The 26,331-nt window shown below is 36.0% G+C and overlaps 2 protein-coding genes and 3 non-coding genes across 5 annotated transcripts; 3 read left to right on the top strand and 2 right to left on the bottom strand.

Moving 5' to 3' along the window:
* The first annotated feature begins 575 nt into the window (after nt 1–575).
* Nucleotides 576–662, top strand: TRNASTOP-UCA (transfer RNA opal suppressor (anticodon UCA)). The gene has a single exon. It is a non-coding gene; the product is annotated as a tRNA-Sec (tRNA).
* A 421-nt stretch (nt 663–1,083) lies between these two features.
* On the top strand, nt 1,084–1,170 carry TRNASTOP-UCA (transfer RNA opal suppressor (anticodon UCA)). Its single transcript has one exon. It is a non-coding gene; the product is annotated as a tRNA-Sec (tRNA).
* Nucleotides 1,171–2,560: 1,390 nt separating this feature from the next.
* Nucleotides 2,561–2,647, top strand: TRNASTOP-UCA (transfer RNA opal suppressor (anticodon UCA)). Its single transcript has one exon. It is a non-coding gene; the product is annotated as a tRNA-Sec (tRNA).
* A 1,038-nt stretch (nt 2,648–3,685) lies between these two features.
* On the bottom strand, nt 3,686–13,535 carry LOC144358248 (uncharacterized). Its single transcript, XM_085499789.1, has 8 exons — nt 13,432–13,535; nt 12,430–12,656; nt 10,801–10,933; nt 9,052–9,268; nt 7,656–7,756; nt 7,425–7,564; nt 5,752–5,838; nt 3,686–3,930 (listed from the first exon to the last, which is right to left on the bottom strand). The coding sequence occupies exons 2-8, from the start codon at nt 12,641–12,643 to the stop codon at nt 3,851–3,853; spliced, it is 972 nt and encodes a 323-aa protein (XP_085355915.1). The 5' UTR covers nt 12,644–12,656; nt 13,432–13,535; the 3' UTR covers nt 3,686–3,850.
* A 647-nt stretch (nt 13,536–14,182) lies between these two features.
* Nucleotides 14,183–18,499, bottom strand: LOC100371983 (uncharacterized). Its single transcript, XM_002738087.3, has 7 exons — nt 18,219–18,499; nt 17,912–18,044; nt 16,907–17,126; nt 16,093–16,187; nt 15,605–15,750; nt 14,632–14,718; nt 14,183–14,462 (listed from the first exon to the last, which is right to left on the bottom strand). Exons 1-7 carry the CDS (start codon nt 18,424–18,426, stop codon nt 14,380–14,382), a joined length of 972 nt encoding a protein of 323 aa, XP_002738133.1. The 5' UTR covers nt 18,427–18,499; the 3' UTR covers nt 14,183–14,379.
* Between the last annotated feature and the right edge of the window lie 7,832 nt (nt 18,500–26,331).

Here is a 26,331-nt window from a genome sequence, read left to right as displayed (position 1 = left end):
CGTTAAAGCAGAGTGCCGTAATTAAGACTGGTTTACGACGAAGAAAATAAGTTGTGTCGTAATACCGAATCTTTTGAAAACAGCAAAAGTTCATCTTCACATCATTACTATTCAATCAAACACGCAGAAACTTTGTTCATTTTAAAATTTTCACCTTGTAGGCATTTAATAGCACATTTTTTATTAAATAAATGGATAACTCCAATATACTATGTCGACTGTATTGTCTATCTTGACGGGAAAACACATAGAAATCTGCATATCATTGCTAAATTAGATTAAATTCAGTTCATGTTTTATAATTACGTCAGTGTATTGTGCGTGATACACGCTTCATTGTCATAAATTATAATTGATTTTTGACATTACTTTAAAATCAAGTCTGACATCTCGACCAATAGTGTGTTTTAATTTCGAAATTCGATTTATAAATAAACAGTGAATTAATTGTCACATATTATCAGCTAAAATTCATTTCGTGATTAATAATTATTAACTTTGCAATCATTGTGTATTCTGAACATGTGCAGTGGACACGTACATATATATAGGTACATATTGAACTGAATTATCTCGCCCGGATGAGCCTCAGTGGTCTGGAGTGCAGGCTTCAAACCTGTAGCCGATTAACGTCGGAGCGGTTCGATTCCGCCTTCTGGGCGGTAAGGTGGCTAAATGCTTTCATTTGCATTTTATCCACCAAAACCATCTTTATTTCCTGTCAAAGTTATATTCTGCTTTTTTATCAAATCATCAATATTTACAAACTGAATAAACTTCGAGTCTGGTGTTTTTCTCTGGTCTCTGCAAATGTATGAAGTAGTGCCCATATGCGGCACCTCTGGGTAACACTGAATGAATCGCCAATACATGATTTTAAAATTAAATGTAATTAAAATAAGATTCCAGTTTGAGATAGTCATTTATACATGTCTTTGATATATTAATTGCCTTAATTGCACATTTAGAAAGATGCATGTCGTTAGTAAATTAAATTAAATTAACTTAACAATCATTGTGTATACTAAACATGTGCAGTGGACACGTACATATATATAGGTACATATTGAACTGAATTATCTCGCCCGGATGAGCCTCAGTGGTCTGGAGTGCAGGCTTCAAACCTGTAGCCGATTAACGTCGGAGCGGTTCGATTCCGCCTTCTGGGCGGTAAGATGACATAATGCTTTCAGTGGTATTTTTCATCAACTAAATCCATCTTTGTTTCATGTAGAGTTTATATTCTGCTTGATCTCAATAGACAGTGTGACTGTGTTTTTCTATGCACTTTATATCGTATGAACAACTATACTTACGCAAATGCATAGGCTGTTGTCGCGCCCTCAAGTGACAGCTCTGTACTGCATATTTCAACCTCGTCACTTGTGTAAAATTAGTCTACAATTCGGGGGTTGGAACTTGAAACAGTCAGACACCAGAAAGGTCCAATGTTACATGGTGTAATTTACGTTCACGGCATCTAAACTGGTTAGATGACTAATTTAAACCAGTGAATGGCTGGTCTCTCCTCAACATCTATTTGTGAATTAAAAAACATCAGATTCACATTGTATTGCGACAATTTGATTCACCATCACCATCGACAACAGGAGGGTTACATCACCACCGCCCCATGAATTTAACGATGGCATCTCAAAATATTATGTGACGGCGTGAGTTTTTCCTGTTTTTGTTCTCTTGTCTGTCAACTAAAATATGCAGATCATAACCAGAGATTTATTCCCGCCTCGGAAATGACCAAACGAATTATCGATTATCGTTAAAGCAGAGTGCCGTAATTAAGACTGGTTTACGACGATGAAAATAAGTTGTGTCGTAATACCGAATCTTTTGAAAACAGTAAAAGTTCATCTTCACATCATTACTATTCAATCAAACACGCAGAAACTTTGTTCATTTTAAAATTTTCACCTTGTAGGCATTTAATAGCACATTTTTTTATTAAATAAATGGATAACTCCAATATACTATGTCGACTGTATTGTCTATCTTGACGGGAAAACACATAGAAATCTGCATATCATTGCTAAACTAGATTAAATTCAGTTCATGTTTTATGATTACGTCAGTGTATTGTGCGTGATACACGCTTCATTGTCATAAATTATAATTGATTTTTGACATTACTTTAAAATCAAGTCTGACATCTCGACCAATAGTGTGTTTTAATTTCGAAGTTCGATTTATAAATAAACAGTGAATTAATTGTCACATATTATCAGCTAAAATTCATTTCGTGATTAATAATTATTAACTTTACAATCATTGTGTATTCTGAACATGTGCAGTGGACACGTACATATATATATAGGTACATGTTGAACTGAATTATCTCGCCCGGATGAGCCTCAGTGATCTAGTGCAGGCTTGGATTTTATGACAACTAAAATGTGCGAAAAAGCAAAACGAAATTATAGTTTGATTTACCTTTTTGCCTTTTAAAAATTTCTTCAATACTTGACAGTCATTGTGTATTCTGAACATGTGCAGTGGTAACGTACATATATATATATAGGTACATATTGAACTGTATTATCTCACCAGGATGAACCTCAGTGGTCTGGAGTGTAGGCTTCAAACCTGTAGCCTATTAGCGTTGGAGTGGTTCGATTCCGCCTTCTGGGCGGTATGACAAAATTCTTTCAGTTGCATTTTCATCCGCTAAAACCATATTTATTTCCCTTGGAAGTTATATTCTGCTTGTTCTCAATACATCGATATAATGGACTGATCAGGAAGTGTAGCATAGTAACGTAGATTTAAGTATAGTAAGGGGACTATAATAATATACTAATTTCAGTTCAACCAAAAGAAATTAGTTAGGTATTGGTTGCTAACTCAACTTTATCACCAAAATTGTTCATATCTAATTTTATCTTGCATGCCTCAACCCAAACTACCGGTATGTATCATTTTTCACCAAATAATATCAAATCAATCCGGCGAATAGAAATGGGCATGTTGTAAATAACATTTGAAAGCAATGGCTGGTAGTTTGCAATAAGAAGAAAATGATAAAAATATTCTCTAAAACTAGAAAATTAATGACATTGTCACAAAATGACAACAAATCTGATGAGATCCACCCAAGGTACTAGATATACAGGTAAATGTACATTCACTTTTTGAGTGCCATATTTATATTTACATTTATGTCTGTTTTTATTCATCTTTTCTATAATTTGTTTTGATTATTTTTTACCAAATAGTCAGAACTTCTCAACTGATTAACATGTGGGTTTTCATTTTGAGAAAGGTGACAAAAATTTACTTTCAAAAGTTTAATTATGAAAGTGTTAACAATAAATACAATATCAGTGACTAAATGTTTTAAAATTAAATTTTAAAGTCTGTTTTCTGTTAAAGATGCTATGCATAACAATTTGTTGACATTGCAGTGTACTGCCAAGAGTTTTGATGATCCATTACACATACAGTAAATCCACTCTAACTATTGAAGGCATATCCCATCTGTTCCTAAGCTGTCAAGCATATACAATATAGCACAAAATTTTCAATATCTACCGGTAATAGTAATTTCACACCAGACACAGGAAAACTGAAAGTGTGAAGTTGTTTGGATAATAATTACTAAATTATTCTTCACACAGAAACAAACTTATAAACAACATCAATGATGCCAGAAGATGCCATCACATTAATATTACAAACAAGGAAAAAATAAATTTTTAATTTTCCAAATTCAGTCAAAGAAAGAGCTTTCACAAAATTCAATATGAATCTAAAACAGAAAAAGAAGTTATCTTAAAGTTAAAATAAATTCACTCATGTGAAATGAATCCTTTAATTATTTTATTCATATTTTAATTTATTTCTGTTCTTGTGTCCTGGCTTGGATGAATTCCACTGTCTGTTTATATGCAGTTGCACATGACTCTTTAAAAATACCTGAATAAGGAATTAAAAAAACATCAATTAAGATAAAAAATATAATATTAACATAGTTTAACTCTGGTGACCTTGCCCTTTGTTATATAATATAATTCCCTTTATCATAGTTTGTTTCAATATAAATAAGCATTGTCATAATTAATTTTGAATACAAACAAGTTTTGGGGTTGAACCAACAGTGGGGAATCAGTCTACCGAATGTCCTTAAAAGATGTAAATATCTTACAAAAACATTGGTGCCTTATTTGTTTAATTATTTTAAGGGACATAATTTCCAGCTTTATTCAAAGTAATTCAGATATTTTAGTATAAAAACAAATGTCTCATTGCAAAAAAAGTGCTGCATTTAGATGTGAATAGATTCATAAAACATGCAAGATAACAGAAAATTTTAGCTGGCTTTAGTCCAAGTATTTTGTACAGGTGTCTGTCAAAAATTAATGATTCACTGAGACAAATATGAACTGCCTCATTGTGTGACTACTGTATTATATGAAAAGTAAAAAAAAACACCCTTTATGAAAGCTATCTTGTTGCAAGCTCTGCTTTGTATGAAAATCAACTTAAATAGTTAGTTGGTGTCCAGTGGAGGGAGAAGTCAACAATACTGTTGCCTCCTGAGAATCTACATCTTCAAACACTGCAATCTTTGAAGTGCATTTTTAAACTAGTATTATAAAAACTCTATCATTCTGTTCTAAATAGCTGAAACATATTCCTGTGAGTTTTCATTTGTCGAATGAACTGTTTGTCAAATACAGAATACATATATTTTAGAATAATTTTCTTTTTAAAATGTGGATGAAATGTTTTGCTTTTCATGTATTTTTTATGTATTGTTTTTGATTTGATAACTTTGAACTAAACAGATTTTCTATTAGCTTCAGATCTTGATCAAAGTTAGGCACCCAGTTCATAGGAGTGCTTATATTGATTTTCTGACATCTTGTTTTCTGTAAAGATTTTATTGGTAGGTTTGCAAATGCAAATGAGTTGGTTTTGAAACCCAGTATGGGATTCTGAGATACATTACCAAGGATATTATTACAAGATAAATCATTTGCTTCATTGAACACATACAACAATGCATATTTCCACTGAGATCAGTTACCTTTGATGTGTATCACCAGTGATCAGTCAAGTAGAAACAGTCAAAATATTTTATCAGATTTTCTCAATTGTTGCATGATATTTTCATACAGGACATCTGTTGTTCAAACTCAGGGAAGACTTTATACTGATGAATAAGGTGACCAAGTTTGATAAAGTTTGGAATAGAATTAGTAAAGTTATTATGCACACAATAACAATTATTAACGACGACGATGACGACGACGACAACAACAACAACGACAACGCCGGACAAAATTTTTCCCTTAATATACCTTTCCCTTCCATCTTTGATGGTACGGGCAAGGTAAAAATGTATCCTGTGGATGGAGTGTGATGTTGTACTAGGTAGGTATATACTCATAGAAGATGGAAGAATTAAAAGGAAAAGTCCAGGCAAACAACATAATGCTCCCTGTTGAAATTTTTCACAACAGAGGATATGATGTCACACTTAACCCACAATCCTTTGCTGGAAAATCAGGATGGTGGACTACATAAAACTTATGAAAAGTTGAATATCTAGAGAATGAAAAGTGATATAAAAAAACTGTAAATTGCATTCACCTATATTTGTGGAGGTCTTTCATCTGGGAGCATTACGGTGTGTTGTTTGCAGGGACTTTCCATTTAATCATAGAAACTTTCATTACAATTTGCTGACACACCTCGTCATTATATGTCTGGGTATTACTTTGTGTTACACACCTGGACTTGCATAGAATCCATGAATCATTCCTTTCATCATTAGTGTCTCAACATATCGACCACTTTTCTTCATCTTCTCCGCATATACTAAGTGATAATAAGATGATATGAACTACTTTACGTTTAGTTGTGCACGTCAGACAATTTATTACATCAATCGTTTTGAATATGAACAACTATTTATCTATTATGATGTATCACTAACAAGCAGCATGTCGGCTGAGATAGCTCCGCTGTTAACAATGCACATTTCAATTAAGAACTGAAGATATCATTAGAAAATGAACAATATGTATCAAAGCAATCAAACTTGCTGTTTTTAACAAGAAGTCGAAAATATCACTTTTTACCAAAAATATTCATCAAAATTAGAGAATTAAAGATATCAATACGAAATGAACACATCTGAGATAGGTCCACATGTAGTACCTATACATGTGATATCAAAGCAATCGGACTTGTGGTTTTTAACAAAAATTTGAAAATATCACTTTTTACCAAAAATGACAAAAATATTCACCAAAAATAGAGAATTTGAGATTTTGACATGAAATGAACAAATCTGAGAAAGAACCATCCAAGGTATGTGCATATCAAATTTGAAAACATTCTGACTTGCGGTTTCAAAGAGGAAGTTGAAATTGTTTGAAGTTGGCACTGACGACGGACAACGATGACGGACAATCAGTGATATGAACAGCTCCGTTATGTCGACTTTTGTCGACAGTGGAGCTAAAAATGTAGATCAAAGGTCAAAATTGCATCAGTTTTCAAGTTTGAAACATCTTTGGAAAAGAAATTGACTAACAGTGAATCCATCAAAAAATCACATTCTTGCAAAAATCTACAAACATATGCTTAACTAGCAAAGAATTGCAATTCTAGTCCAATCTGCTAAAATTTATGTATTAACAATTGTATTTTGCTGTATAATAACAAATGCATTTTCAAAATCCCAAAACCAACAGTACCTTCCCCTTTAATGTTGAAAAAGAAAAACCTATAAAACCTACTATAATAATATTCACAATGAATATGTTAAATATCTGAAATTTCATAGTACAAGCTAACACATTACTCTAATCAATTTCACAGACTGAAAGTATAAATATAAAAGTACGAGTAATTCCCCTGTAATGTTCAGACTCATCTGTGTTTCTTTTCCTAAAAAATATAGATGCAAACATTCCACCCACCCATGCTTTAGAAAGAGTTGAATACTGTAAAATGACTAATTTTCACTGGGTTGAAATTTCGCTGATTTAGCATTTCAGGCATATTCAGTGGGTTTTAAATTCACTGTTTTATCATTTAGATAATGCGTTCTATGCTAAATTTTACATATTCACTGGGTTTTAATTTAGCACATTTTTCAGTCAGCGAAATAAGCAAATTTAAACCCAGTGAATAATTAAACCCTTTACCGTAAATCATTTAGTAGACTTACAAATTGAAGTGGTGTATGAATATGAAACTCTCACACAATTCCTGATATTTATTTGTCCTTTGTTTAATTATCGTCACCCCGCCTATTGTAATAGATCCTTTTGATGTGGTATTGTGATTACTGCATGTGTGAAGTTTGACCGTGATCGGTTCAGGCATGTCTAAGACATAATATCAAGATAATATAGACACAATAGACATATTATGATTAAATGATATCTCCTTACATAATCCATCGTCACACAGCATATCACATTCACATATTATAATCAAAGCTGGTGGCAGATTTTCAAAACTGGAGGTGTCTCTTTTTAATGGCGATGTATGGATTTTGTCCTCAGCCAATCGAAACATATGTTTTCGGAACCTGTGGAGATACCAGGATCACATTACATTTCATTTTATGACATTCCATTACAAAATGATCGATAAAGGATAAATGAATATTACATATTTACCATTCTCTACATCGATTCTCTAAAAAGCAACCAGTCGCATATTTGATTTGTGACTCTGTTGGTTGTGATTTACATAAATCAGTACTGGGATAAATCAATATCTGCAAGTAAACAATGATTTATTGATTTGATAATGATTTACTGTGTACAATTGCATCATGAAGAATGTACATGTATGAGTAATTCACAAGTTCCTGTTGGTTTTAGGATCATTTGAATAAGATATGAACTTGATTGGTCCAGGCATGACAAATATGCATCATTCAAAATAAATGGCTGCAGTTGGCCATTTGGAACCAAAGACTACAAAAATTAATAGTGTGTTTCCTGTTATATTGAAAACAAATGTAGAGTAGGTAGATAAGATAAACTTTTTAATTATTTTATGAAAATTATTTAGTTATTCTCAATTTATTATTCCGCAGTGCTGTTTGGCCCATACTTTTATATAAGAGTTTTTTTCAATAATACAATATTACACCACATCTTGCATGTACAGGTTTACATTTTGATTCAATAATCCAGATTTTTGAGTAGAGCTGAAAGGTGTACCTACAAATGCCCATTTTCTAGTTTGGTTCATAAAAAGGGTCATCCCAGGCAAGTTTCAGTTACCAGAAATGCATTATTTTTTTTACTTGGTCCAATAAAATTAACTGCATAATGGTTTTATTATTTTCAATGTATGTACCGAATTTGAACACAATCCACCCATGCACGTCTGATATTCGGTTTTGGAATGGTGAACATGTTTGATTTTGATACATTTTTGGCCTCAAAATGGCTGCCATTCAGCCATCTTGAATTGAATCATGAAACAAATGCATGTACATATGGCCACATGATGTATGTGTGAAGTTTCAACTTGATCTATCCAGGCATGTCAGATGTATTGATCCGGAACTGAACCAATTTTTGAACCGTCCGATCAAGGACTAAGAAATGTATGTTCATCAAATATATTATAAAAGTGTAAAATGTAATTAGGAATTTGCTTTATCTGTAAAGTGTTAAAACCTATGTTTTACTATAAAAGGAACTTTCATTTTATTTCCTGTAAAAACGTAAAATGCCCCTTTTATTTCACGTAACCTGTATCAGCTATCCCCCCTTGCCCCCCTTCTATTTATAGTAGTTCATTATTTTGTCAAACAAATCCTTTTATTTCACGCTATTATTAGTAGCTATGCTAATGATTGTCTAAAGGATTACCTGATTGTCAATTTCACTATTGTATATTTTTATTTTGACAATTGAAAAACATACAAATGACCTGCGAATTGCACAGAACGTGTATGCTAGATGATTGCATCCCACATGATGGAATGTTTCAACATAATATGATTGAGTCTATAAAACTTTCTCAACCTCTACATACTGCATGTGTATGCATTACCTGGAAGTCAACCTGGACTTCATGGCAGACTGTTGCAGCAATATTTCCCCCTGCACTGTCCCCTCCCACTCCAATTATGCTCTTCTCTCCTCCACCAACCACAACTTTGTTCTGTATAACCCATTTTGTGACGCCAATACAATCTTGGTTGAATACTGGGCATTTGTGTTCAGGGGCAAGACGATATTCTACATTAACAATGATGCAGCCTGCACGACTGTAGTGAGAAGTAGTATAAGTGCCGAGATTGTACATGTGTGAGGTAAACAACATGATTTGATAATCGCTAAGGAAATGCTACAGTACATGTGATGCAATTCTGGCTATAATTATATATGATAATATAAATAATAATTAAATCACGTCAATCACAGCGTACTTGTGCATCCTGTAAACAAAATCTGTGTTTATATGCATTGCATAGACACCACGTATGTGGCACAGCTTTGATTTTACTCCAACATGATACAAATTGGAAGGAACTATGATAAGATTGATAGTTACAAGTTGCTTGGCATGCCAATGACTAAACGCAAATAAAGATATTGATATTACTGAGATATATTGTCCTCATCGTCAAAGTTTGTCATCATTTTCTGTCATCGTTCATCGTCATAATTACCTATCATCATTGTCCACCGAACTCTAGTAGCAGCAAGGCAGAGACTAACGTTTTCAATCTGAAGTGATTTAATTGCCGGGATGTACAGATTTCCCCAGTTGAAAAGTGGCAGTATGCTAAAATTGTTTATGTAAGGTCAGCTATTGTGATATGTAACCCCTGTACTGAAGGATCTAGGCACTTCAAAAACTTGCCAAATGCCTGTCTTAGGGAGTCTGGTGGAAGTTCATTCTGTATGGCCACCTTTAGATCATTATGCATGGCATAAACCATAGAAACCATATCAATTATGTGAAATAGTGTCTTGAGGGGAACTCAGGTAATTTCCTCCCAGTTTTTTTGTACTGGCTATCATTAATGCTGCAAAATGGCAAAGCATTCCCTGTTTGTGAATGATAACACTTCTGGGTTCAACAGTGCTACGCTGTCTAGGAGTTTTGGCATGCCACCTTCCTGTGTCTTATCACTAATAACAGGATAATAGGACTCCATCAATACACTGTTTCCAGCATTGAAATCAGTTTGATTCAAACCTGTGTATTTATAAGCAGTATAGTAATTTCTACAGTTGTATTCATATGCTAGTTGTAATATAACTGTAAACTGGCATTGTCCTAGCTACATAAATGTAACTAATGCCCTTTGACCTAACAGGTCAAGTCTGTCATTAATCAGAATGCTGTATCAAACTGAGGCAATTTTCCGAATAATAACATTGGCATTTTTACACCACAATGAGGAAGTGAATTACAAATGTTGGCACTGATTTCAATGGAAAAGACAATTCTCAATTTGTGAAAGGTATTAAACTGTATGTGGAAGTACCGTGTACCTTTCATGACTGCCATGTATTTACCGAAATGTAAATTAACACACACTCAGAGCTATACACTTGTAATTGCTGAATCTTTTAATTTTGTTCATGGTATAATTAAGAAACTCCAAAGTGTGGATTATGGGATATAATACCCTGCCCTATAGACTCTGACCAAAAGTGTGGAGTTATATAGGATAACCCACAATTTCTCATGGTGTATACCGGTAATAAACTTCAAGCCAGAATAATGAGTCATGTGACTACGATATGGTATGGTATGGTGTGCAGACATATGATATGAATTACCAACCTTGATACAGTCTTGCACATGACATCAACAGACTCTCGAGAACCAAGTACCCAACCGCCCCCATGGAAATAGACCAGGATCGCTGGGTTGGTATGACACTCAGTAGGTTTGTAAACTGTGACTTCTATACCATCTTGTGAATAGAGCAGTATAAAACAAGTGTTTATGCTTCAAAGTTATTTGGGATTTACAGGTGAATTAGTCTAAACTAGGGGTAAAATATTTAGAATATATTTCTTCACTGCCAAAGGTGAAAATAAAATTTTTCTTACATTGTTGCACCAATTAATTTCAAATTCCATCATGCATCTTGTGAACCATCGTTTAACCTTTTTACCATCAGTTCCCTCATTCCATCACAAATTCACAAAATAGTCCCGTTTATAATCTGCTCTTTCCTTAAAAGGATTGGGTCAAAAAACTGAAAACTGACTTGAATTTTATCTGTTGGCCCCAAAATGAGGGTTCATTTCCAGAAATATTGAAGAACATAAAAAATAAGTGCAGAAAAATTTGGACAATAAAGTCTGGTGGTGAAAAGGTTATATCAACAAATTGTATCCAATTGACCTTTGCAAATGGCCATCGATATTTTGTTGTGAGTGAGAGAGTTACAAGACTTGTTTTGTTATTGTTTGGGCAGACTATTTCAAATCATGGTATCAAACAAAACAAAAAATGTAACAGTCTCCCATCTTTGAAAAATGAAATACATGACATATGATATATTATTGTGCAATGTTTCACTGGAAAAATAAGATTCATTTTTAAAATTTACTCAGTCCATATGATATATATATGACTGGTTGTGATGCAGAGATTTCTATATTAGAGCGAATCAGTAACTCTGTAACTTCAATGAGGACAGAAAACACCAGTTTTTGAAAGAAACGTGCTGGAAACAGTTGATGACATGCTCAAATTTTGTGAATTCGATTCAGACAAAAAAAGCAGCCAGTCAGTTAAATTGTATCAGAATCCAAAAATACCTGATAGAATCAGGCAACCTATTATGCATTGCCTTTGTATCAAATTTACTAGTAAATAAAATCTGTGAAAGTGTGTCTGTGAGACTTGTAAAAAAAAAATGAACACCAGTCGGCCATTTTGAATCAAAATGTGAAACAAAATGATGTGCATCAGAAACCCAGCATGAGTGACATCAATACCAGTTTGAATGTCTAAGAAACGTTAAAATGGTAATTGTTGGTGTTTTTTAGACTAAGCAGGGCACAAGCCAGTCAAATGCCAACCAAACTAGAAACAACTCTACGTGCATTATGTAGTCTGTTATGACTTGTCTTTGTACCAACTTTGAACAAAATTGGCCCACACTTTTCTGAGTAATGATGCAAGAAATGAACTCAATTGTGAATATTGGTTTACATTTACATTATTGTGACGTCATAAAAACCTCTGATTTTGATATTGGCCTTTGATAATGGGCACTATGTCATCTTTTATTTCCCAAATAAACCAAAGGCAAGATTATAATGATTGCTGTATTTTTGTTCCTGTCTTCCCCATAATATCAAATGGTTCACCCCTCACATGTAAAGTTAATGCAGACTAACATAAACACGGATATTGGGGTCATTGCTGGTCACTGAGCTAATTTATAGGGCTCACCTGCACAATGAGATACAGGCACAATGTGGTCTTTCACTTCTCCCAGAAATGATGTTTGTTCACCGGTGCCCAATCGATGGTAATCTGAATATATCTTTCGACCCTCCTCCACAGTTGTATTCTCGTCGAAGTTCAACACCGGGGTATCTGTGCTCTCTAACAATTGCAGCCATTGTCTCGCTTCTCTATGCAGATTGGCCTGTTTGGCAGCCATTATTAGAAGTGAGCTGAAAAGTACATAAGGGATCGACCATTTGAAATCATGGGGTGTGGGCAGAAGATTTGCTAAAAAAAAATTGCTAAAACAAAAAAATGTATGCAAAGTGTTGCTGAAAAACAAATCTGGCATATTCAAGAGAAATCAAAATATGGACAGTTAAGTTACCATGAAAAAATGCACTGATTGCCCTCTTCCAGCCACCCCCTCTGATTTAAGATGGTTGATGCCTAAAGCACACAAGTTAGGCCAGGACAGGTCGTAACCCAGACAGAGAAAATATTGTGCATCGAATAAAAGCTGTCAAAATTAGTGTTTGTATGGTTGTCAGAGAATAGAATACAGTGGGACACAAAGCCCGGGCGAAGGAACAAATATTGCCAACGATACCTGCATATTCATACCATCAAAACAAACAGGCGTACGGTACATTTCTGGGATAATATAAAGGGTCTAAGGGGTCAAGCATTTAAAATTATGGGCGCGGCCAGAAAAAACAAATTTTCTAAAATGCAAGCTAAACACAGAGGGAAGAAAAAAATGCATGCCAGCTTTTGCAGAGAAAAATGTTGACACATTCCAGAAAAATAACAAGTACAGATAAAACAAGGCGAAAAAATATTGCGCTGATCACACTCTTCCAGACACCCCTCTGTGATTTCAAATGTATGACCCTTAAAAATAGAGGATACACATACTCGTAATTTAGGTTAGGCAGTCAGCGACGATAATAACAAAGAGCACACAAAACAAGCACACATTTGTTTAACTGCAGAAAATCATACCTGAAAATAATAAATATCTTGTCCAACACAGTTACGAGTGCCACAGAAACACCGGGCTATTGGAAAACGATCGACGACATACGACATTCAGTTTATGTTCATCTGCGCATGCTATGGGCGCCCTCAAGCGACAAGACTGTGATTTTTTTTTCTGCTTGAAATAAAATCATGACATCGACCACTTATTACGTGGAATAAACTGCATCACATTGCAATAATGCCAGTGAGCAAGGATACGCCAAAGTAATGAACATATAGTAGTATGTCAGGTCACAGCCATAGAATAGTGTATTCAGTTAGCTAGATTTGTTTGAAAACTTGACCTTGCCGATGTACTGTACTAGGTACTTGTTCATATAACACTACGACAAAAACTTTCCGTTTTCGAAATAGTGATATTCTTTCGTTTTAGCGGAGAATAAATCTGAAAACGACTGGTTTGAAAAGAAAATCTATAAATATATTAAGAATAATGAAATGTGCACACAATTGATAATTTTCATAATTTCCGAAAAACGGATAATTTTTTATATTCTATATTTGTCTGCATTTTATTTGGCTTGAATTATGACTGAAAGAAGCTGTGTGTTCAACAACTTATGTATGAACAATAACTTTAATAAATATGATTTTACTTGGTAAAACTACCGTATTTTTCTGCATAAAAACGAAAGTATTTTACAATGTCGAAAACGGAAAGTCTTTATCGCAGTATATGTAACCATGTGCATATAGTTCTGGTATCAAGACGTTTATTAAGCTCTATATTTTATTGATGAAAACGTAAAAATAAAGCAAAAACTGGTTCTTTCTGTTACGGTTTATTGGTGTTACTTTTATTTGACTCGTTACGTCGTGACTTTCAAATTCTAGGTAGTTGATTTCTGTGTATTCATCATACGAGGCAGATTTGGGCTTACTACAGCGCCACCTTGAGGCAATATTAGTTTATGATGTGGTTTTAGCAGCCTGTGATTGGATAAACTCAACTATTTTGTCATACGAAATCTTGCAAGTCTTCTTGAAGAAATCTGAAAAAAGAAATGGATTTTGTTTCTGTGTGTGTATGATGAGGAAAAATGATTTGAAAGAGAACGAACCAGTATCACAAATGTAACATTGTCTGAGCAGGATACAGAATTGGATCATGTAACTAACAGGACATTTCCCTAAAACAAGCACCAACACTATGGCAATTACCTGGCAAATGGAAGAATGCATGGACGGTTCCTTTCAAGAACAACGTCTCCACAAACACACCAGCTGCTTTCAATTTTTCGCCATATGCTGTGAAAATAAATCGTGTATGGTGAATTTGAATTGTAAGCCCACATAGTGACAGCAACAGACCCTTGGTAACAATAAGAAAAATAGTGGCAGACAAACTATGTGCTGGATATGTATGGTATTTGGCAAAGTTATATTAAGATATCCTATGTCGTACGGAAGCGTATTGATGCGACACTCTTAGCAAAATAATTTTAAAAAAATCTCGTTATAACGAGTTTTTTTTTTATAAACTAAGAGTATGGCACCAATACGCTTTCGTAAACCGAACAAATTTCGAAATATAAAGAAATATTTTCACCATGGAAACTAATAAAAAAAAACAGCAAATAAATGAAATTTATAAAAAAAAAAAAAAAAAACATTTTGGGCTCTTGTCTTTTCAAAAAAAATATTTGGTAGCCCCATTTATTTCATCATTTTCTGTACTCAGTGTCATGTTTCCTTAAAATAAATAATGGCATGTAATTTTGCAATTCGGACTGAACCTTGTAAAATCTATGTTCATGATCATGTTCCGAATAATGTTCCGAATGACCACATTTCAAAAACAGATAATAAAAATGATCCTGAGAATAATAATGACACTATTTTTTGCATACTGAATGAGCGAATCACCATGGAGACCGGGGTCAATCGTAGAAATCTACCATCGGTTATGCGAGGCAACCAAAGAGTCTGTAAAATTATGTTTTAAAATGGGTAAGGGATCACTTTTTGGGTCAAGAATCAAATCTATATTTATTTCAAGGGCGGGTTTTTTTTTGAAATTTGTTTTCAAGAGTGGGTTTTTGAGGAATTTGGCCGCAATTTTCACCAAAATTGACTCGCATACACGTATATAAATTGTAAAGATGATTCCCCGGGCATGAACGACACGTATTACCTAGCCCCTCGTCCCTCAGCAAGTCACATTCGGTGATTAACAAGAAACACGGCGGCTGGCCAATAAAACTGGAATCCTCGCGACGAATACATGAACCAAATGTTTCGAACCGATGAGCTGGTGTCGTACACAACCGATCCATGAACCTGTAGATAGATTGCAATACAATATCGGATGATAAAGCGGAAACGAATATTTTAATATTCACTGTACTCAAAGAAACACATATTTCCAATAAATCATGCGACGAAACACCTCTGTGACGTCAAAGTGACGTAGTGGGATGTAAGCAACGTCATTCAAACAGGCAACTCTGTTTGGTCGAAATTGTTCGTCATTTTGAATATAGCATAGCTGGTCACAGATTTGATCACTAAACTTGACCAAAAATATAAAAAAAATATGACAATATACTAAACCTCATATATTTCAGAAGACTGATTTGCATATTTAGAAATATATGTCGGCGTACGCACGTGTTCACTTACCACTCACACGTGACAGATTCCAGTAAATATCCCGTTGATAACTCTTTATGAGAAGGATAACTGAAGGACAAGTCGACAGATGGAAAGATTAATACCTACAGATATTGAATAGAAAACAAAGTGACTGTGGTGCATATTTAACATCATAAGGCGCCTCTATTGCTGACGCCTGTGAACTACAATTCACATGAGCTGTTGCAGTAACTGTGTCCGGTTTTGTGTCATGTCTGTTAAAACTTGTCACATTTTTATTTGATGCTTTGTGAATAACTAATCACAACACGGGTGAATTAGTATCGGATATTTGTCATCAGAATTGTCTGTAATATCGAAAAGTAAACATTAGTGACCCACTAATGACTAATTTTCCTCGCATTCTTCCCCGAAACTTGAACCTGTCAGTCAGTTTGGGTTAAAACATGTACTCGTTTCTCCCAGGTAACTAATTGAAAATATTACTTGCAACTCGGACGGAGTTTCTGCAGTAACTGACCTTACATTGAAATCACTCGGCGTCGGGTAATGTCACCGTGACCGGACTAATATTGTCGGTTGTGGATAGATAAATATGAAACCCGTTAACGTAAGGGTATGATATACTTAGTATACTACACTTTTAATATATATAATTGTAGGTATTTTGCTTTTTTTCGTGGGGACAGCCTTAACTCGACTTAAAAGTCTGGACATACAATAGAATAAAACGTATATTTAGAATATAGTGACGATGTCCCGGTGTGATACACACGTATGAGCCAGGTCATTACTACTACAGTATAGAAATTGTTCTATCATAATTTCCCGTGGGACTTACTTGGTAGTCTAGCCCCTTCACTTCATGACAGACAGTGGTTGCTACATTCCCTCCGTGGCTATCTCCTCCAACTCCCACAATGCTCTGCTCTCCGCCACCGATCTCAACTTTGTTTTGCATAATCCATTTCGTGACGCTGGTGGCGTCGTGGATGTACGCTGGGTACGGGTGTTCAGGGCCGAGGCGGTATTCCACGTTGGCTACAACGAATTTACCCTGGCTGGTTAAGATAATGAAAAATATCATCACGTGTGTGTTAGAATAAAATAGAACGAAGTGATGGGGAAACGTTTTTGTTTGCCATGCACGTGTTTTCATACTTATTTAACCAAAAGCACTAGCGATTACATATGCTTTACCAAATCATTCCTTGTCTGGACGCCTTCCTTTTATTTCGTGGGTTCTTCGCCTCTCTAAAATGGAGAAGGACGACAGAACCTCAAAGCATGTTACAGTTTGAAATCGACTCTTTTCCATGGTTGGTGGGAGTATTTGTCATCTGATATGTAGGCTTCCACAGCTCCCATGTAAAAATCGTTTGGAGATCAAATTCACCAATTGAATCCACCCCTTGATATACACATTCAAATTTAAAATCCCCACGCTTCTAAAATGAATTCTGGAAATACAGATAAATTGACGGGGGAAATCACCATTTTGACTGTGGGTATACTAAAACCCATAATAATCGTTATAGGTCCCGTTATTTTGTCGTTACGAGACCCCCTTCCCTCCATACTCCTTGCTCACCACGCTCTGGCCACGCTGTGTGGCGCGGATCGCGTGGACGGGTTTCATGTTCTCTGCACGTAATAAGCTCGGTTATTAAGCATCCTTTTTGGGGGATGCCCGGTGCCGAGGGGAAGACGTGTAGTGGCGTGAAGCTAGGCGATTAGGTGCCGTACGCGAGCGTCGGTTCGAGTCACGCACGCAGTACGTGTTTACTATAATTAGACATAGTCTTTACCTTGCCGTTTATTCGGTGTTATTTGCTTACTTGCTCACCTTGATATCGATCTGCATACTGTATCAACCGTGTCACGTGACCCCACACATCCTCCTCCCCCGTGGAAATATATCCAGACAGGCGGGTTATCTTGGCAACCATGGGGTTGGTAAATGCGGACCTCTATTCCATCTGACGGCAAGATATAAATCGTGCATTTTTTGAGGTAGAATGTATAATTAGAAGCAACTTATCGTGCTACCCGCGCTGCTGAGTCCTCGAATGTACTAGTACCTCCTGTGATCCATCAAACGATTCGCGTAACAGTGGACTTGCGAAATAACATTTTACAAATCGAAACTATACCTTGTAGATGCGGGACAGGAACATTGATATTTTTAATATTTCCGATAAATTCATAACTCCCACCAAATTTCTTCGCTGTCTGCAAAGACGCCTCTCTTGCCTCCGCTATTTCCAGCTCATGGTACGGTTTCCTCCGTCCTGTTCTTGTCGCCTCCTCGACAATATCAATAAATGCCTTTGACTCATCGGTTAAAACATATTTCGTCATAATCCTCCTTTGATTATAGAGGTTATACGGTGGAGTATACAGCAATAAAGGCTGGGGACTGACCTGTCTTGAGCTGCTTTCAACCTTTGTACCTACGATCTAATCGGTGTGACCTGGCCACGGAGGACGACCTCTATATAGGTGAGGAGTTCACGGTTACTTTTTTCGTGCATTATCAAATTATCAGTATTGCATCGAATCATATCCGTGGACCATACTGTGGGTTTATCATGTTGTACACCACTAACAATATTCATAATTCAACTTTTGACTTTGTTTATTTATTTCAGCGTCGACGCGCAAAATGGCCCGGCTCATACGAAAGGGACGTAGCGTGTAGGACACTTCGACACGGTTGTCAGACAACTCTTACACTGTAGAGATACTAGTTTCGACCCAAAAGAATACACATAACGTTAGCTCATTACAGATAGACCACTGTATTACAAGCCAGACGGACACCAAGATTCCCGGCTTCCAACTTCCAACTTATAACTCCCCAACTCCAATTACAATTGCTAAATATCTAGACGTATGTTATATGTTATCCGCTAATAGCTGCAAGATATTGACGAATTATTTCAGAGTTAGATTCTAGGTCTCAACTCTCAGGGGTGAAAAACCCTACAAATGCTAACTGTAGTATAATTTATCTTTACCATTCGATAGGATATACGTCCATGATACGCATTCTGTTGACGATTCATTTCATCGTGGAAAACAGCGTGGGAAAGTAACCTGTACGTGTTCTCTATCAGTATGGTGACACATGGAACAGTCTCGATAGAAACAATATCTTTGACTGTGAGGGCGCAAAACTAATTAAAACGGAAAGGTCGTCACCAACCACCCAGTTCTATGTCTACGAAGACATACTTTCGGTATTCGGGCCGCAAGGTCAGTGTCAGTGATGTTCATTTTTCAAACGTACTAGCACTAACAGTAGTATGGTCCTTGTCACATACCATTTACTTTCACTGGCATGTAATTTTAATATTTTGATGTTTTGATCAATTTCACTGGATTTTAAGTTCAAGAACCTGGCAGAAAAACAATGCGTTCTAGTGTTATTTTACATGTTATGGTGGATTTAATTCAGAGGATTACACTTATCAACTAAAATACTGAAAATAAAAACTATTGAATACTAGTAATTAATGTGCCAGTAATAGTAGTCAACCAGAGCATAGAGCTAAAAAAAAATATAGTTCCATGATCAGAGAGTCGTGAAATCACCCACACACAATCAACCACACAATTCACATGTAAGACGCAACTAACTGTGTGTGGACATGGTTGGTTTTATAATGTGCCGGACTGCGTTGACTTGTCTATAATCTGATTAATTTAGATCTTTGTGAGATTATTTCATTATTTTTGGTGTCAGTTTATTTTCTTCATCCAATCGCATGAGACAAAAGAAGAAACAAATAACGAAATAACCCCACAATGATCTAATAATTAAATTGCATTAGATTGGTTGTTATAAATTTACCTTGCATCCGATTTATCAACCGCCAGTATAGCATACTGGTATTTTCAGTAGAGATTTTATTTTTTTTAGTCAATACAACTGTTTTGGTACTGGGAGTAGTATTTCTGTCGATGCTATGAATATTCGCCGCATTATTTGGTTGGTCTCATATAACCGTTTTCGTTGGACTGTGGATATGGTCTTTTCAAGATCGACTACCAGGGAATTTCCATAGTATTTGGATACGACAAATTCGTAACGTTGAGCTCTCACACCTTCGTTTTGTTAGCATATGAATGAGTACATATATAGTACGTAGTAATTTTAGCGCCCTCACACGGTGACTCTTTGAAATAAATTACACATGGCGCTAACTCGATTATGCTGAATTTGTTGCATAATCTGCGTTGTCCATTCCTTGGTTAGAATTAACTTATAGCTATTTAGTATTTTAAAAACAAGTATTACATATTTATTACATATTATGTATTGAAGGATGTAACGAGGGGTTGTAAAAAATAACCCATATATGCTGGTATTTACAGCGCAGATTCCATGGTAAAATCAGCAACAAATATCCGAAATACTGCCACAGTCGTTCAAAGTGTGAGAAAAAATAAAAATAAACATGGCTTTTTAAATTGTAATGCGATTCATTTTATTTTATTCTACGCATGTGTGTGATAAATTTTATCCATGCTGTTCCCTTGTTCAAATTCCAAATTAAAAAGGTTACTTGGCATTATGTTCACCAACACACTGATAAAAGTACTGAGGTGTGCCAATCCACACACGGTACTAGTTAAACTCTGAATTTACTCTTATCATTTAATGTCTATAAATATCCCACTAATGCTGATAAGTTTATCGGATTCGTGTGACTTTGATTTAGTACCCCAATCTCCATTATGGGCACGCCGTACTTCATCACGTTACCGATATTACGTATACAAGGTCGTATCAATTCAGTCCACATTTCGTTCGCTCAACCAATCTACGAAGACAGAAATGTAACAATGGTATGGTAATACGCGCATTAATATTCCAGCAATATAAATTGCTGTCCTGTTTCAATCCATATTCAGTTGGACACTGTGAGAAAAACCAACAAAACCACATACATGTGTTGCTGTAGTTGCACTACAACTTTCAGTTGCTTTTACTATAAACATTCGTATTACCGGCAAATTTGGAGAAAATTCCCATAGTGATTGTCCGGTAGTAATTTGGCAATGTCGCGTGATAAAGCTGAGAAATAAGACAAAAACTTGGTTCTCGTTGTGAAAAATAGTATTTTTTATTAAATAGTGTTTTCCATTACATTCGTTAAACGCCGACGTTAATATTGGTAGACAAATCATCCCAGTGAAAGCAAACATTTCCCCATTCTACCGTATGTGATGCACTTTGTCGGTGTAGGTTTCAAACTAATGCACGCGATGACGAAAGGCAAAACCTATTTTTTAAAGGACGGCAGTCGTCGCGCCGCGTCTTGTTCGATATGGGACTCACAGCGACGTATACAACGCGTGTAAAATACATTGTTTATTTACTCGAAATTCGAACACGAGCTGCGCGACGACCACCGTGCTTTAGAATATATTCAATACCTTTTTTTCTTGTGTAAACAATGTACCAGCAATGACTAGTTTCTTGCCAGAATAGCAAATTATATTGCTTGAATATTATCAAGCGTATTTTGTGAACCGAGCTGTCTCGCGAGATTCGGGTTGGGCACACGAAATGGAGACTGACTTAGTGCGACCTTGTACGTAATATCAGTACCGTTGATTAGTACGGTGGGCGTGATAATGAAGATTAAACACTAATCAAAGTCACGCGAATCAGATAATCTTATCGGCACTAATAGCATATTTATCAGCACTGAGAGTAATTGCCACCGTGTGTGGATTGGTACACCTATCACCGAGTTAGTGAAAACAATGCCAGGTAACTTTTTTTTTCGAGGGGAGGGGGAATTTGAGAAAGGGAACATTGGGAACAAAAGTGATCACACGCATGCGTCCAATTAAAAATTTCCCCATGCTACCACAAAATTAATTTGGGTTCAGTATCACATGGATTAAAAAATATGGAACAAATTATTTAAAAAGTAGTTCATGTCTAATAAAAGGTCATGTACACACAGCAATAACCAACACGAACTAAAACCAGCTCAAAATTAAGTAATGAAAACAATAAATGAACAGTATTGGGTGATCTACCATCTTACCTCCAGATCGAATAGTAGTCTCAACCCACTTACAAGCAAATGCCGAATGGGATAGAAGTCAACATCTAAGTCGTCAACTTGGTATCCCCCACTACACATGGGAAAACGTTGAATCTGTCTGAGGAATGTCATTGAATATTAATCTTTTAGAGTCCAATTTCAAGTCAGGTTGCATTTAAACTCGTAATGCTATTCGATCGTTTTCTAATGGTATTGACTTTGACTGTTGTGCATACCTCAGACTAGTAATAGTCTGAGTACAAAATGAGACATTGCCAGGCTTTAATTAGATAATTTTGTTGGTGATTGAAAAGTATCGAAGTAGTCACCTGCGGTAATCGGTGCACGTCGCGCCAAGGTCAAAACTCACATTTGTAATTCCCATTAGAAGAGCGCATTGAACAACACAAAGGTGACGCATGCGCGGCGCGCCGACCACCGCCCTTTAAAATAGAGAATGTCTGATATAAATCCACCATGCCTTACAATAGTATTTCCAATTTGTCACAGCTTACCAAACTCCATGCATTTATGAATATTTATAAAAATAATAAGTGGAACGGATTTGCTGTGTCGATAATATACGTGCCTACTGTGATTCGATTTGAATCACAACGAAGTGAACATAAAAAGACTCGTCCTTTTTGAAAGTGTGTTTTCCATACATGTACATGTTTGTTGTGAAAGCAACGTACCAACTACGCGTACTAGTATATGTGGTTTTTTTAAATATTAATCAGCTATTCTGTGTCTCTCTAGACTGGCTGGGCACGTAAAATGGAGAATGACTTGAGTCCCGGTCTGGTACGGTCATACACGTAATATTGGTCGGTGATTGGTAGTACCGTGTTGCTCGTTGTACAGCGTGCTGATAAGCTAAACTATGGACGATGGTTGACGCTATAAATAACTTGATTTGAGTCACACGAATCGGATAAACCTAACTGCAATGGCAGTATAAGTACTGTAATTAAATGATAAGAGTAAATCAGTGTATTGCTACACTGTCATCTCCGGGTTGATGAAAACTAATAAGTGTCCGTATGAGACCGTGAACAAATGCAATCACGCATCTGCGCAGCCTAAACATCATAACGTCACCATGTCTAGGCGAGTAGTAAGTCGCGCACGCAGTACATGTTTACTATAATTTGATATAGTATTTACCATGCCGTTTATTCGGTGTTATTTACTTGCTAACACCATGTCTGTTCGCTTGCTAACATTGGGGTCATTTCGACTCAATATTACATGGATTACGATTTACGAAAATAAAAGTGACCAAAAAAAAAGAAACCCAGATAATTGTTACCATAGAAACAACACGTACGGGTGTTGTTTTCATACGATGTTATGAATTCAGTCATGGACAGCAACCTGCATATTTTGAGCGTATATTATGCCGTATTATTAGCTTAGCCTATATTTTATATAAACTGTAAACACGTATGTTTATAAATATGTCGTCTGTATTATGTATTGCGACTGTGCGAGGCCTTGCGTACAAGGCCTTGCGTGAGTATAAAACCTTGGACTGGTAATCATGTCAGCGGCTTGCAAGCACTGGCTGAAGTCTTATTGCCTCACCGCTGCTATATCATTGTATGATTTATATACATGTATTTTAGTTTGCAACTAGCTGTGGAATCATAGCCCCCTGAGGGCCGTTTTTGGTCGTCGGTATCTGGCTGGCCCGCAGTATATTCGACTTACAATACAAAATTTGAAAAGAAGACGTTCAAGTAATAAAGAAAAAGGTAAAACAGTTGTCAGTCGCAAGATAGAGCTACGGATCCGCAGCTAGTTTGCAACCTGACCGGACTGAGATGGAGGATTGGTGATTGGAGTGGGTGACCCAGCGGCAAAGACGAACTAATTAACTTTATGCACAGTGGTACTACATGTTCTCTGTATGATGTTTAACTACTCAATCTCGTGTTCCCACAATATGCAATTTTAGTGCGCCGGATATATTCAAAAGTAGGTCGGTTATTGAATGATCTTTCGGAGTTCAATTTCTAGTTAACGCCCTCAACTCGATATAGTGTTATTCGCTCGTTTTCTAATATGGTACGGGAACAGTACCCCTAGCCCCGTCACTTTCCCTTCCGCGAAAAGCGCCTCCTGTGATATTTTATTTTCTTGAAAACTCAATTCACACAAACTTCACAACAACAAGCAAGAAAAAGGTATTCAGGGGTTTCGTGACATGCTCAGCAAACAGGGATTGTGCGGATAAATAAAAAGGTTGTTATTTCACAATCAATACTCGCTTACACCACGGTTCTTCTAGTAATCGTGCTTACACTATTCTGTATATAGTGAAAATAAACAGCAAACTAATAAATTAGACCAACTTTCAATCATATTCAACAATTTCGCGGTTTGATTTTCAACTTCAACTATTCATTTTACACTTTCTAGTTTTACGTGCGGTGCCCACCATAATTTGGTTTGAATTACAGTGGGTCGGTTGTACACGCCGTGACAGTGAGTAGTCCTCGAGCAGTGTATTTTCAAATACTAGTATACAATACTAGTATTTGTGTTTTAAATTTGCTATTTCCGTTGATTAATTCAATCTGTTAAAACTAAATCCACGTGAACGCGTTAAATAACAAGACTGTTGTGTTTCATATAAAAATCCGTTAAAATGTGTCAAATTAACTGTAAAAATAAATGCGCTTACAAAAATAGTGCATTTCCAGTGTTTTGTGCGTCCTTGATGTCTCGCTGAGCTCTCGGAGTGAAAAAAAATGGCTTTACATGGTCGTGTACGTAAGATTCTAGTACCGTTAAGATAAGCAACATTAAAGATGATAAGAGACATAAAAATAACTACATCAGAGTCACACGATTCAGATAAACTTATCAACACTAACTGGTATATTTATCTTAATTTAAGGATAAGACTAAATCAGAGCACAGTCACTCTGTCAGGGACTGTGATCAGTGTGTCGTTACTGTCTGCTTGGGATTGGCACACCCTTAAACATCTAAAAGAATATAAACCGATCTGAGGCATGCTTCGAAGAAATAACTATGATAGTGAAAACAATGCCATTGTTCAAGATAACACAGGTGGTTGGGTCATTAGGTTGCGTCAAATGCCGCGTTCTCAAATCAGTCATTTCCACATACTCAAGAGTCTTGAAGTAAACCAAATTACTGTGCATTGTTCTCAAGGTCTCGAGTTATTATTATATTGGATGCCCATATACCCCTGGACGTCACAATAAGTCGATCATCGACGTGTCGCCAAACTGAGCATATGTATAATATCCATGGAAAATGGTTTTACCAGCCTGAGCCTGTTATCACACATAATTGACATGCACTACATTCTCCGTCCATTTTGTATGGCACGATGACACTATTACATGCATCTCAAGGTAAAACACGTAATACTCTCTATAATTTACACACAAGCATGATAACAGTGGTTTCACTCATCGCACACTACTTCTCAACTGCTGCTTCTCTCGTCCCTGGTTGTTGGAAGTTTTGGAATGGATTCTACTCGTTCCAACACATGCAATGCGTCGATTGAGTAGTATTAATTTTACGGAAGATCTCCTCCATATAAATGAATGTTGTAATGCATCACAGTATTGTGAGACGGAACTACGAAGGTCTCCTTAGACAATATTGTAATGGCAACCATAATCGTGATCTGAACAGTTTGTTGTTTGTGACAGGCTCGCGTGCGACAAAAAACGTAGTTGCAGTAGTTGGACCGGAAATGCGCGGATGTGAAGAAAACACACGTTTTAATAATTAATGATTAAATTTATTTCAGAAACCTAAGAATGTCATTTTACTAAAATGAGATGAAAATGAGAGTGTGTCAATCGACAGTTTGCGTGCCTTAAATTCCACATCAAACGTAACTATGTAATAATATTAATACAAGAAACAATTATCGACGCTTCACACACAGTTAGAAAATCAGACGTCATGATATATAATGGTGTCGATGTTTCTCTGCGCAGAGTCGGGTTACTCAAGACTATCTAAAAAAGCTTATAATAAAAGCAACGACAAATCAACACTCACAAATTGCACATATATGTATATGTAACAGTTGCGTCATCCATGTACCATGAGCGCAACACATAATCACGTCGTCACCGCATGAACACCGTGACTGCCGCGATCATGATGTCCATTGTGTGACGTCACGTCTATTATCCTCGTA

This window comes from Saccoglossus kowalevskii, chromosome 1 (genome assembly GCF_978046115.1).
Source record: "Saccoglossus kowalevskii chromosome 1, keSacKowa6.1, whole genome shotgun sequence".
Classification (NCBI taxonomy): domain Eukaryota; kingdom Metazoa; phylum Hemichordata; class Enteropneusta; family Harrimaniidae; genus Saccoglossus; species Saccoglossus kowalevskii.
The sequence above is the reverse complement of the archived record's forward strand: the minus strand, read 5'-3'. Positions and strand labels throughout refer to the sequence as shown.

Excerpts from the sequence above, each read along its gene's own strand:
- LOC144358248 (XM_085499789.1), bottom strand. The coding sequence starts at position 12,643 with ATGGCTGCCAAACAGGCCAATCTGCATAGAGAAGCGAGACAATGGCTG. Across the intron at positions 7,565-7,655 it reads GAGAATCGATGTAGAGAATG|GTTCCGAAAACATATGTTTC; the intron begins GTAAATATGTAA and ends GTATCTCCACAG. Across the intron at positions 3,931-5,751 it reads TGGATTCTATGCAAGTCCAG|GTATTTTTAAAGAGTCATGT; the intron begins GTGTGTAACACA and ends TTCCTTATTCAG.
- LOC100371983 (XM_002738087.3), bottom strand. The coding sequence starts at position 18,426 with ATGACGAAATATGTTTTAACCGATGAGTCAAAGGCATTTATTGATATT. Across the intron at positions 18,045-18,218 it reads TCCTGTCCCGCATCTACAAG|ATGGAATAGAGGTCCGCATT; the intron begins GTATAGTTTCGA and ends TCTTGCCGTCAG. Across the intron at positions 15,751-16,092 it reads GAATCTGTCACGTGTGAGTG|GTTCATGGATCGGTTGTGTA; the intron begins GTAAGTGAACAC and ends ATCTATCTACAG.